This window comes from Mastigoproctus giganteus, chromosome 4, assembly GCF_048544385.1.
Source record: "Mastigoproctus giganteus isolate SK-2022 chromosome 4, ASM4854438v1, whole genome shotgun sequence".
NCBI classification, from domain to species: Eukaryota; Metazoa; Arthropoda; class Arachnida; order Uropygi; family Thelyphonidae; genus Mastigoproctus; species Mastigoproctus giganteus.
Genome location: NC_143578.1, coordinates 212,967,780 through 212,981,561, shown reverse-complemented (window position 1 = coordinate 212,981,561; position 13,782 = coordinate 212,967,780). Strand labels below are relative to the sequence as shown.

The 13,782-nt window shown below is 35.4% G+C and overlaps 1 protein-coding gene across 1 annotated transcript in view; it reads left to right on the top strand.

Moving 5' to 3' along the window:
• Window positions 1-13,782, top strand: part of LOC150087390 (uncharacterized) — a 208,233-nt gene that overhangs the window by 157,760 nt on the left and 36,691 nt on the right. The window contains exon 13 of the mRNA XM_090372039.1: window positions 8,359-8,447. Coding sequence (XP_090228165.1) covers window positions 8,359-8,447 — 89 coding nt within the window. The remainder of the gene's footprint in view (window positions 1-8,358; window positions 8,448-13,782) is intronic.

Here is a 13,782-nt window from a genome sequence, read left to right as displayed (position 1 = left end):
TAAATAAGTTTAAAGCTCAGTTGGACAGGTATTTTGAACGAACAGAGGGGTGAAGTGGAAGTGGGTTTTTTTTTTTTTTTTGGCTGATGCTGGCATAAGCTTGCTTTCTTGCATCAAATGCCTCTACTAATGCTGTGGAGCCACTCTGAACTGGAAACAGAACTTGCCACCTGTAGGCAACCAGAGTGATGCACTTTAATTATAACCACCCTGTATTTATTTATTAAACTCCATTAGCTTCTCATAAAATTTTCGATTTTAATGAACACTAGGGGGCTTCACCCCTGCTCGCCAACCCCCGCACATGCTTTTCTACGTAAAATGTAGAGGTGTGACGGAGTAAGCCAAATATTTTTCTATGTAAAAGACACACCTGTCTAAATGCACTGATTGATATTTAATCAGGAAATGACCTATATAATTATTTACTTGTGCATTTGTAGTGATGTAATTGCCCTGCCCACTTGTACCACGTGAACCGCATCACTCTTCTACCATTGGATACCCCACCACGTGGAATTGTCAAGGTCAAATAAATATCACTATGTAATTATTTACCTGCATTTACATAGGTCACTTAGGAAAAGGCCTTTTGCTTTGGGTTCCATAATGCATGAGGAATATTGTTGCATCTGAAAGAGGACTAAAATATTTACAAACTTGAACGTTATGGAGGCAATTGTCTTGCAATGTGTGGAATATTGGCATGCATCCCACATATGTGCTCCACATTGTCAACAGGAAGTGTCTGATTCTGCCCAGTAACCCATTTGTGTTCCTTCCATTTAATGTTCACCTACCTTGTGCATGTGCTTCACTGTGTAATACATGATCACACCTGGCATCATTTGATGTTCCATTGTAACATTTTTTTTGTATATTAATGTCAGCTGATGAAGGGACCCATCATCTGGATATAGTAGAGGTATGATTGTAAATTGTTTAGTATTTTGTAAATATTTTAGTTTTTTGTAAATACAGTGGAACTTCTCTATTACGAACTTCTATTTAACGAATTTCTCTATATATTACGAATTTTTTCGCAAAACATTGCACCTTGAAGCGAAATTACATGTAAAATTAACCCCATTTAGTGAAGTGTTAGTCTCTCTATAACGAATATTTAAAAAAAATAGTAGAAGCATTTTTGAAGATTTTCAAGCATTTACTGCCAAACAGCCACTCAATATATGGCCTCCTTCCCTCCGAAATTGCTCATTAGCATCTGGAATTAAATCATCCTTTTAGTGAACACTTGTGGTCATTGACGCCCATAGGAGGGTCTTTGTTTCATTTTTGTTACAGTTATAAAACCAAATGGATTTTCTCAAAAGTGGTCAAACTTTACAATAAATAAAGTAGATTTGTAAATTGATGTTCTCTAAGGGGAAAACATAATTCGCTGCAGTAAATCTTTAGCGTGCTGCGGTGGCAATACATAGACTGCTACCATAGTCAGTTTTTAGTAACGCTTACTGAGTGACATTTGCTTCTCACCTCAACTGTACCATGTGACCTTCCTGTCAATCATTATATGATATGTTCCGTTCTCATCTAACTGGACTCCCAGAAAAAGGTTTCGTGCTTTTTTTATTATTATTTCGTTCTTTTAGAACAATTTGTCATCAATCACATAGGCTATATGCTCTTGTAATTTTTTTTCTGAAAAGTAACATACAGTATACATTAACCATACATTTTCTTTCGTGTATTTTCTCAATATATGGCCTCCTTCCCTCCAAAATTGCTCATTAGCATCTGGAATTAAATCATCCTTTTAGTGAACACTTGTGGTCATTGACGCCCATAGGAGGGTCTTTGTTTCATTTTTGTTACAGTTATAAAACCAAATGGATTTTCTCAAAAGTGGTCAAACTTTACAATAAATAAAGTAGATTTGTAAATTGATGTTCTCTAAGGGGAAAACATAATTCGCTGCAGTAAATCTTTAGCGTGCTGCGGTGGCAATACATAGACTGCTACCATAGTCAGTTTTTAGTAACGCTTACTGAGTGACATTTGCTTCTCACCTCAACTGTACCATGTGACCTTCCTGTCAATCATTATATGATATGTTCCGTTCTCATCTAACTGGACTCCCAGAAAAAGGTTTCGTGCTTTTTTTATTATTATTTCGTTCTTTTAGAACAATTTGTCATCAATCACATAGGCTATATGCTCTTGTAATTTTTTTTCTGAAAAGTAACATACAGTATACATTAACCATACATTTTCTTTCGTGTATTTTCTCAATATATGGCCTCCTTCCCTCCAAAATTGCTCATTAGCATCTGGAATTAAATCATCCTTTTAGTGAACACTTGTGGTCATTGACGCCCATAGGAGGGTCTTTGTTTCATTTTTGTTACAGTTATAAAACCAAATGGATTTTCTCAAAAGTGGTCAAACTTTACAATAAATAAAGTAGATTTGTAAATTGATGTTCTCTAAGGGGAAAACATAATTCGCTGCAGTAAATCTTTAGCGTGCTGCGGTGGCAATACATAGACTGCTACCATAGTCAGTTTGTTAGTAACGCTTACTGAGTGACATTTGCTTCTCACCTCAACTGTACCATGTGACCTTCCTGTCAATCATTATATGATATGTTCCGTTCTCATCTAACTGGACTCCCAGAAAAAGGTTTCGTGCTTTTTTTATTATTATTTCGTTCTTTTAGAACAATTTGTCATCAATCACATAGGCTATATGCTCTTGTAATTTTTTTTCTGAAAAGTAACATACAGTATACATTAACCATACATTTTCTTTCGTGTATTTTCTCAATATATGGCCTCCTTCCCTCCAAAATTGCTCATTAGCATCTGGAATTAAATCATCCTTTTAGTGAACACTTGTGGTCATTGACGCCCATAGGAGGGTCTTTGTTTCATTTTTGTTACAGTTATAAAACCAAATGGATTTTCTCAAAAGTGGTCAAACTTTACAATAAATAAAGTAGATTTGTAAATTGATGTTCTCTAAGGGGAAAACATAATTCGCTGCAGTAAATCTTTAGCGTGCTGCGGTGGCAATACATAGACTGCTACCATAGTCAGTTTTTAGTAACGCTTACTGAGTGACATTTGCTTCTCACCTCAACTGTACCATGTGACCTTCCTGTCAATCATTATATGATATGTTCCGTTCTCATCTAACTGGACTCCCAGAAAAAGGTTTCGTGCTTTTTTTATTATTATTTCGTTCTTTTAGAACAATTTGTCATCAATCACATAGGCTATATGCTCTTGTAATTTTTTTTCTGAAAAGTAACATACAGTATACATTAACCATACATTTTCTTTCGTGTATTTTCTCAATATATGGCCTCCTTCCCTCCAAAATTGCTCATTAGCATCTGGAATTAAATCATCCTTTTAGTGAACACTTGTGGTCATTGACGCCCATAGGAGGGTCTTTGTTTCATTTTTGTTACAGTTATAAAACCAAATGGATTTTCTCAAAAGTGGTCAAACTTTACAATAAATAAAGTAGATTTGTAAATTGATGTTCTCTAAGGGGAAAACATAATTCGCTGCAGTAAATCTTTAGCGTGCTGCGGTGGCAATACATAGACTGCTACCATAGTCAGTTTTTAGTAACGCTTACTGAGTGACATTTGCTTCTCACCTCAACTGTACCATGTGACCTTCCTGTCAATCATTATATGATATGTTCCGTTCTCATCTAACTGGACTCCCAGAAAAAGGTTTCGTGCTTTTTTTATTATTATTTCGTTCTTTTAGAACAATTTGTCATCAATCACATAGGCTATATGCTCTTGTAATTTTTTTTCTGAAAAGTAACATACAGTATACATTAACCATACATTTTCTTTCGTGTATATATGAATGAAAGCAGAATAAATGAAATTCAGAGTCTTATATTTCTTCAAAGTGATTGATAGGAAAGGTCACATGATACTGTGGAATTGGCAAGCGAACGTCATTGAGTAGGCGGTACTAACAATTCACTATATGGCCAGCGCAGCAAAGTTTGCGGTGCATGTATCGGCAAGAGCTGCAGTAGAGTAATTTTTACAGTTACAGAAACAATGTCAAAGAGAAAGTGTTTAAGTACTAATGATAAAATAAAGATTCTTCTTGATATTGACCATGGTTTTAAGAAAAAAGATATTGCGGAGAAATATGGCATACCTGCAAGCAGTTTATCTACGATTTTAAAAAATCAAGAATCAATTTTAAATGCAATTGAAGGAGGAGCAGACAAGAAGCGAATTAAGTTGTGTATATATGAAAATGTTGATAAAGCTGTTCTAAAATGGGTGCAAATGATGCATGAAAAGAATATACCAATATTGGGTCCAATAATTAAGCAAAAAGCTCTGAAATTTGCACAGTTCCTTGGACATACAGAATTTAATGTGAGCACTGGGTGGTTAGATAAATTTAAGAAATGCCACAGAATTGTGGAAAAGGTTATTTGTGGAGAAAGTGTTAATGTAAGCGAAGAAGATTGCAGCAGTTGGAGGAACAATACCTTAAAGAAGATTTTGGAAGAATATGAACCTAAGGATGTTTTTAATGCTGACGAAATGGGTTTATTCTTTAAACGTTTACCGAATAGAACACTTGCTTTTAAGGATGATAAATGTTTTGGCAGAAAGCAAAGAAAGAATCACTGTGCTAGTTGGAGCAAATATGACAGGAAGTGAAAAATTAAGACTTTTGGTCATCTGAAAATCAAAAAACACAAGATGTTTTAGAAGCACAAAATCTTTGGAAGTTGACTTACACCTTTAATGAAAAAGCATGGATGACAAGTGATATTTTTGAAGAATGGATATTAAAACTAGACAAGCGTATAACAAGAAAAAATGAAAATTGTGTTGATAACTGACAACTGTCCGGCACATCCTGCCAGTATTTCTGCCAAACTTTAAAGTGTGAAGTTATTGTTTTTATCACCAAACAACATCAAAACTCCAGCCAGTGGACCAAAGCATTATTAAAAATTTTAAATTTCATTATCAAAATAGAATAATAATGAAGATTGTCAATGCGTTATCAGAAAATAGAAACTTGGAGGTTACGATTAACCTTAGAGATTGCATCTCTGAACTGGTAAAAGTTTGGGCAAACGATGTCACTGAAAACACTATTCAAAATTGTTTTTCAAAAGCGGGATTTGCATTGAATACAGAAGTCGAACAACAAGTGGACAAAAAAGATAAACTGCCCCTTTCACAACTGAAAAACTTTTGGACATTATTATAATCGTCTGGAAACATCGTAAATGAAATAACACTGGATAGTTATGTTTATGTAGATCAAGGTCTGACTACAACAGAACATCCAAATGAAGATGAAATACTGCTGAACAGTGTTAGACATGACCATGATTGATCATGAAGAAATTAATGATGACGCTAAAGATGCATCAGAACAACCCATAGAAAAGCCAACTCACGATGAAATGATTCACGCTTTTAAAACGGTTCGTATGGGTCTAAAGTTTGGTGAAAATGTTCCTGATAATGTTTTTAATGCTCTAAATAAATGTGAAGTTTTCTTTGAGAATCAGACAATTTTTTAATTGTACTGTGCAAACGAAAATTACAGATTTTTTTTTTTTAATTTGTGATACTTACCGACAAAAACTGTGTAAACATAATTTAAGTATGTTTTTGAAATAAAATACATTAAAAATAAATGTAGATTCATTTTCTAATTAGATAACAATTTCTAATAAAAAAAGATATTCTCTGTATAATGAAATTTCTCTATAACGAATTTTTCGCTGGATTTATCGAATTCATTATAGGGAAGTTTAACTGTATTTGTATAGTTTTTGTTTTTATTTCAAGTTTTTATTTGTATAATAATAACGTTATAATGCACTGATCAAAATCTAATCAGGAAATGAACTGTGTAATTATTTGCCTGTTATTTTGTAGTGACGTAATTGTCCCACTCTCTTTTCCCATTTGCTCAAATAAATATCACTAGAGAAAAGCTTTTTAATGTATAGATAGATATTACTACCTTTGGCTGATGCTGTATAAGCTTGTTTCCTTTTGTCATTTGCCACTACTAAGTGTGCACTACAGACATGGATAAATGCATGCAGAAAAAATATATGCTTTAATATAAAAAAAATGTATTATTCATAATTCTGTTCATGGTAGATTGAAAATGAAAGATGGCATCAAAAAGTGAATAATTTAAAATTTTCATGCCAATTTTAAGGTTATAAAATGGCATACCTGATCCCAAGATATATCTGTTAGAAGCAAATTTGCATGTCCATCAGAGGGTTAATAAATCAAATAGTAAGGAGCCCAGTACTGAATCTTGTGGGACTGCATTTTTAATGTTGTCAATGGAATTTTAACCTGTATCATTCCACTTGTTGCCTCTTTGTAAAGGTCTAGATTCAAATCCTGTCAATAACTGGAGAAATTTTGCAGAGATGCAGCATTTCTCACTGTGAGGTATTCTGTATTTTTAATCCCAGAAAACATTGACTACCTCATAAATACATTCATTCTTCTACAGACATATACAGCCAGGCCTCGCATAATGAGAATTCGATTAACGCAATTTTCAGTTAACGCTGTATGAAAAATTATACCACTTTTTACTTTACACGATGCAAATTTCCAGTTAATGCGATTTTTTTTTTTTTTTTTTTATGCGATAGTTGAAAAAGATTTGAATCGCGCGTTAAGCTTACCGCGAGTCGTACGGTCAATAAACAAATGTTTGCCTGCTGCCTGCCTCGGTGTGTTCCATCAACCATCGGAAGAAGACATGTTACTCGTTTGTCTCCCGCTAATAAAGTCAATGCAGACTTGCATTTAAAAATTCAAATTTTTAAATGAGCCAGATGAAAAATGTTTAAATGAAAATGTCAGATGAAAATGTTTAAATGAAAATGTCAGATGAAAATGATAAATATCGCAGAGAACCTCAAAGAAAAGGTTTGAGGTTCTCTGCGATATTTATTTCGGCAGGGTCCAGAGAAGATTGTTGTCGGAAATTGATTGATGAAAAGAGAAAGTCAACACTGTTCAAACATTTCCGCAACAGTCATTTCTTCATTGTGTATTTTATGTCAGAGGTTCCCAAACTTTCTCAGTTCACGGCACCCTTACTGTCTCAGTAATTTTTTCAAGGCACACCCAGACCAAAAGAAATACCTAACAGTTCCATCTGGTAGTTATGTCCAAACAACTTAATAAGAGATGCTGAAACTGTGACTAACCTCGAGCTAGTAGTTTGCGCGGTGTCCGACAGATGTCGAATATCGCTGTGTTTCCCTCGAAAATTTAAAATATTCCGGCGCACATTTTGGGAACCGCTGTTTTATGCAATAAACTTTTTTTTTTTTTTTTTTTTTTGTTAGTTATTGGCGCATCGGCTTCTGTGGCCATAATGCACCTCCCAAGGTTTTTTTCACTACTCTGATCCAAGCCCGAGGTGGGATTCAAACCCGCGACCTTTGGGTTGCCAGGCAGGCACTTTACCCACCCAGCTAGCCCGGTCAGCAATAAATAAACATTTAATTCCATAATTATTTTCATTATCTTTTACATTGTATACAGTTAAAAAGTTATTTAAAAGGTATTTTTTAAATTCTTTATGGACATTCCAGAAGGTCAAGGACCAATTATAATTTTTCCTATTGATTGTTATATTCGATTAACACATTTCCATTTTGCGCGATGCGCTCGCGAGACAAATTAATCACGTTAATCAAGGCCAGCCTGTAATTATAACATTTTGAAGTTAACTCCATTTGTGTGGATTAAAGTGATTAGTAGTGTAAATAAAATAATAGAAATAGCAAGTTGGTAGACTTAAAATCATACTTGTATACTATAGTTAACGTATTATAATATTGTATTCAGTACATAATATCAGGAACATTTTCCTCTATGGTAACATGATACATCATTGACAGCCACTCATCTGAAGGGATCTGTAATTAGTCAGTCTCGCGTGGAACAATCAGGGTTTTCTCCATGAGTTATTCCAGGTTTATCTGCCCACACAACATGCAATCAGCCTGTGAATACACATTATACAGCCAGAATACACATTTCCCATAATAGTCATCTCCCACTCTCTCCCTCGCCCACCACCCAAATGGGAAGGGGGAAAAGTGTGTTATGGCTATGAAAGGGAGCAGAATTGCTGCCTACTCACATCTGTGAGTGTATGCATGTTCACTTCCTAATCCAAAATGAAACTTGTTTTATTTTGTGTTAGGAAATGAACACACATACACAAATTCTCTGCAGGAAATTTAAATTAACAGTTCTTGATTCTAATTCAGTATAAGTAAAATTGTTTGGTTGTGCTCTTTAAATTTTTTCTTCAATACTTTTCACAGAAGAGACAGATGTACAGCAAAAAGCTATGAGTGAAATGATAGAATCTATTAAGAAAGGAAACATTTGCTTGCGACCTGCCCGAATAAGAGTAAGTACTAAAATTGAAAGAATTCTGTTCAATGTAGAAAATCAATTCATATATCATTCATAGTTTCTATAGATTATTCAATAATGAATTATTAAATGATAAATGAATTAGAAATGATTATTAGTATCATGAAAAATAACTTTTGTGGGGTGAGGAATCTTTAAGCTTTAACCCAATGTTTGCTATTTTTTGAGTGTGAAACTTTCCCTCTACTCCAAAATATCACCACAGATCATTTTGAGTATTTTTTCCCCAATCTTATTAGCTTATATTCAGTGTAATATATGATTTTATATACTTATATTTGAAAGTTGGACATGCTATTTTAATATACCTTTGACATTTAAAAATGTTAGGTTTTAAATCCTTGTCTACATTTCAATTCCTTCAGAATTTGAATAAGAATCTGATTATGGGTAAAAGACAGGCTAAATTATACACGTCATTATCACTTATTACATTGCAACTTAAATTCAGAATTTTTCATGAAGTTAGTTTTAAAATTAATATTTCTCCTCAGTTGCGTTGCCGACCGGGCTAGCCGAGTGGGTAAAGTACCTGCCCGGCAACCCAAAGGTCGCGGGTTCGATTCCCGCCTCGGGCTTGGATCAAAGTACTGCAAAAACCTTTGGAGGTGCAATATGGCCACAGAAGTCGATGCGCCAACAACTACCAAATCAAAAAAAAAAAAAAAAAAAAAAAAAATCAGTTGCGTTAAAAATACAGAATTATGAGAATTAAAGTTGGTCTACTCTGTAGTATACAGAGTGATCTATCGTACAATAACAGTATTTAAAATGTGAACATTATGGCTAATGAGAAAGAGGATTAGCAAATAAAAATAAATCAGCACAGCATTAAAATAGCAGTATCATGCAAGCAAGATAAGCTTATGTAGCAAGTGTCATCAACAAATAAAATAAGTAAACATAGAAATGAAATATAATAAGTAACATAGCACTGTGTATTGGAGAAAAATACCATAGTTTAACTTTTCATTGGTCACTTGATTTTTACTTACTTTTATTTGAAACTTGGACTCAATTGGTATCAATAAGATGATACTCTTTAAAATTTTTCTGTTTTTTTTTTTTTTATTTGAAAATAAAATCACATCCACTTATATACTTTTCCTTACCAGTTTTCTCTAAATGATGACTTTGTCTTGATTTAGCATTAGTTGAGGCATATGTTGCAAGAAAGCAAGCTTATACAGCATCAGCCAGGATAAAAAAAAAAAAAAAAACCTTCCTATTTCACCCATCCGGTCACTCCAAATGTCTAGTTCAGTCTTAAATTTATTTAAGTTATCAACTTCCACAACAGATGGAAGTCTGTTCCAGCATTCAACTATCCACCGGCTAAAGGCAAACTTCCACACATCTATTCTACAACAGTCTTTCCTCAATTTGAATATATGCTCCCCAGATTCTTAATCTGAGCAAGTGGAAGTATCCCATCAGCATTGAGCATGCTCAAACCATTCAAGGCCTTATGCACCTCAATCAGATCATCTTGCAGGTGCCTAGTCTCCAAATGCTGCAACTTGCAGATCTTAAGCCTCTCTTGGTATGAGTATTCCTTTGTTCCTCTCACCAATCGTTGCCTTTCTCTGTACTCGTTCTAGCAACTCTACATCCTTCCTAAAATGAGGCCTCCATACCTGTACGCAGTACTCAAGGTATGGCCTGACCATTGCCTTATACAAAGGGATAACACCTCCTAATCACCTCCATTTACTAGAGTTATGAGAAGTTATTCATTAGGCACCTATCAGCTAATGTGCAGCAGAACTCTTCCCCCCCCCTCTTTTTTGTAATTAGCTGGAATGTACAAACACTGTTCATCCAGCAACTGTAATTCATGAATTACAGTTAATATATTCAAACCAGGGACACACTATTTCCTTCTTTGTATTCAATGTATGATCCAGATTTTGGATCATGAACTTGTGATTGCTTGTTCTTTTCAATTTGGTAACTCTGAAAATAGCTCATATGGCTTTTCTCACCACTTTTGGCCTCTTCTTTAAATAGCCTTGTCAAAGGATGCCACTATTCTACTAGTCTAATTATGCATTTAACAAAAGACAGCCAACATGTACACACATGCTTCAAAATCTTTTTTTTGCTTCACTGTATGCTGTCCTTATCAGTTTAAATTGTTTAAATCTTTCCTTGTAGCACTTCTTTCTAGGTAGTATTAAATGGCTACCAAGTAGCCATCCACTTTCATAGAGAAGCATGCAGCTCCCTTTCAGCGCACAAATTAACAAGGTGATAAGGAGAGCCTATTACCACCAGGTGCTCAGTCTCATCTTTTAATGATCTTGTTGCTCCGGCCCTACTATAACATCCACATTCTCAATACTAAGTACCAGTCAGTTTTTTTTTTTTTTTTTTTAAGGAATCCCACATGCTTTCAGGTGGTTCAGAAGATGTACCTTGTGAAGCCACCTTCCAGTGCGTGCTGGCACTGAGAGCAAGCTGCTTTTAATTTGACTTTTTTTTTTTTTTTTTTTACAAAAGGTCACTACAATGGGAAATAACTTAGAATCACTTTGATTATTGCCATCTGTAGCAATCAATTTCCTTCCTCCCCGTTTGTTCAATTTCAGTAATGGTGCCTGTTTTTTCACTATTAGGACACATATTTCTGAACAACATAACTGCATGAGCAGCACAATCTAGAAGATTATATTCTGTGACAAAAGATGCAAATAAATATTCAGTATGTATGATATCATCATCACTGTGAAATGCTACATCAATTTTTGCATTTCACTGTATGCTGTGCTTATGCTTATCAACATACAGTACACAGCCAAATTTTAAAAATGGTTTTACAATATATGGAAAATATTGCTTATGTGTCTTCTGAAATTTTATATCATATTTCTTTGACATCATACTGAAAAACCTGTTAATTAGCTTTGTGCTACACATCAGTAATATGAAGGGATCACATATAACAGAGAACAATGCTATTATGCTACATTTTGTCTCTACATTCACATGAGGAGTTAAGGGAGAAAAATGCTAAAAGTTCATCAAACTGCAACAGGGTGCTTAATGATTTTGTAATAACTGAGAGCAAAGCGGAGGAGAAATTTTTGAAGGTAAACATAAGAAAGGCACCTGAGGTTGATGGGATCTATCCAGTTATATTAAAGGAGGTGGCAAAGGAACTAAGCAAACCTTAGCCATAATTGTCAGAGCATTCTTGGACTCGGAAGTCCCCACTGACTGGAGATGTGCAAATGTATCCCCAATCCCAATTCACAAAGGGGATCTAAGGGTGACACGAGTAATTACACACAAGTTAGTTTAACTTCTGTTCCAGGTAAAATAATGGAGTCACTGGTTAAAGATGCATTGCAGGATCATCTAAACAAGACTGCAGCAATAATGCAGACACAGCATGGTTTGTTAAGGGAAATTCTTGCCTGACAAATTTGATTTGGATATGATTAAAGAGGCCTGTGCGCTCTGGATTCATTATTAATATCAAATTACTGTTGCTCAGAGCAAAACGGATACAAAAATAGATTGTGACAAGTTTAATCATAGGAAATATGCATATATCCTATGATTAAACTTGAGCGCCCTGTCGATGAGAGCCCTGTCGATCAATTCGGCAATGGCAAGATTGTGCAAGGCTCAAGGGGTAGAATTTTTTTCAGCCTGGACTGTACTTGTTAACAGGAGAGATTGCTTCTACAGGGATGGGATACACTTAAATAGAAAGGGTGCAAGAATATTTGCTGATGCTATCGAGGCAGTGTTAGGTGGGTCGGAAAACTGCTAGCTTGGGGGGAGACAAAGACGAATAGATTAACAGTAGCCACTGGCAGAGGTGAAAGAGATTCTTGCACTGCTTCTATTGGAATGAGCAGAAGCCTGAAAAACAAGATGCAGGATATTTCAGAGACTGACGGGAGTCATTGCGGTACAAGTAAACACATGGGTTGTGTTAGGGTAGCTAGGATGGTCAGAAAACTGCTAGCTTGGGGGGGGGATACAAGGACTAACAGATTAACAGTAGCCACTGACAGAGGTGAAAATGATTCTTGCACTACTTCTATTGGAATGAGAAGAAGCCTGGAAAATAAGATGCAGGGTATTTCAGAGACCGCTAGGAGTCAATGTGGTACAAGTAAACACATGGGTTGTGTTAGGGTAGCTAAGAATAGGAACAGGTGCAGGTATACTTGCGTGTACACCAATGCTAGGAATTTGGTAAATAAATTTGATGAATTTGAGGTATTGCTCAAAACATCAAAGGCAAATATTATTGGGATATAAGAGACATGGTGTCACACAGATATAAGGAATGCAGAACTGGAATTTGGGGAGTACAATGTGTACAGAAAGGATAGATAGGATAGCAAGGAAGGAGGGGTTATGCTATTAGTTAAGAAACACAAAATCCAAGGAAGTGAAGCCAGTTGACATCGCTGGATGGTGTAGTGTCGAGTCAGTTTGGTGTGACATAAGCACTGGGAGATCAAAATTGAGAGTAGGAGTGTGCTATAGGCCTAATGACTCTGATGAGTATAATAAGAAACTGTACAGGGAAATAGAGTGGGCCAGTAAATCAGAGAGTCTTATAATGGGAGATTTTAATTTCCCAGATATTGACTGGAATTTGTGGGTTGGTCACTCACAAACTACCAAGGCTTTTGTGGATTTATTGGATGATTGTTTTCTAAATCAGCATGTTCGGGAGGCAACTAGAGGGAGGAATACTCTTGATTTGATTATCAGCAGTGATTCTTCATGCATTAAGAATCTGCAGATAAATGAACCACTAGGTGGCAGTGAGCACAGTGTGCTGAAGTGGGATTTACTCAAAGAGGTAACTGCCATTAGGGGTAAAGGGAAGGGTTATTGCTTTCGTAAAGGCGACTACGATGGACTGAGACAGTATTTAAATTCTATACAGTGGGACCAACTGATGATGTTACCAACAGCAAATGCAAAATGGGAAGCATTCAAAGAACTTACCTTGGAAGCTACTAGGCTTTACATACCAACTAAGAAATATTGTTCAAGGTTTAGGCCTAAATGGATGTCAGATGAACTGATGAAGCATATGGCAGAGAAGAAACATGCATGGGATACATACAAATTAACACATGACACAGAAGCCTATGATAGATACAAGTTGATCTGTAACCAAGTTACAAAGGAGGTTAGGCAGGCGAAGGCAGATTATGAGAAACCTTTGGCAAGGGATGCAAAGAAAAATAGCAAAGAGTTCTTTACTTATGTAAACTCTAGAAGGAAGGGGATGAATCAGATTGGTCCACTTGATATCGATGGGTCAACTGTTG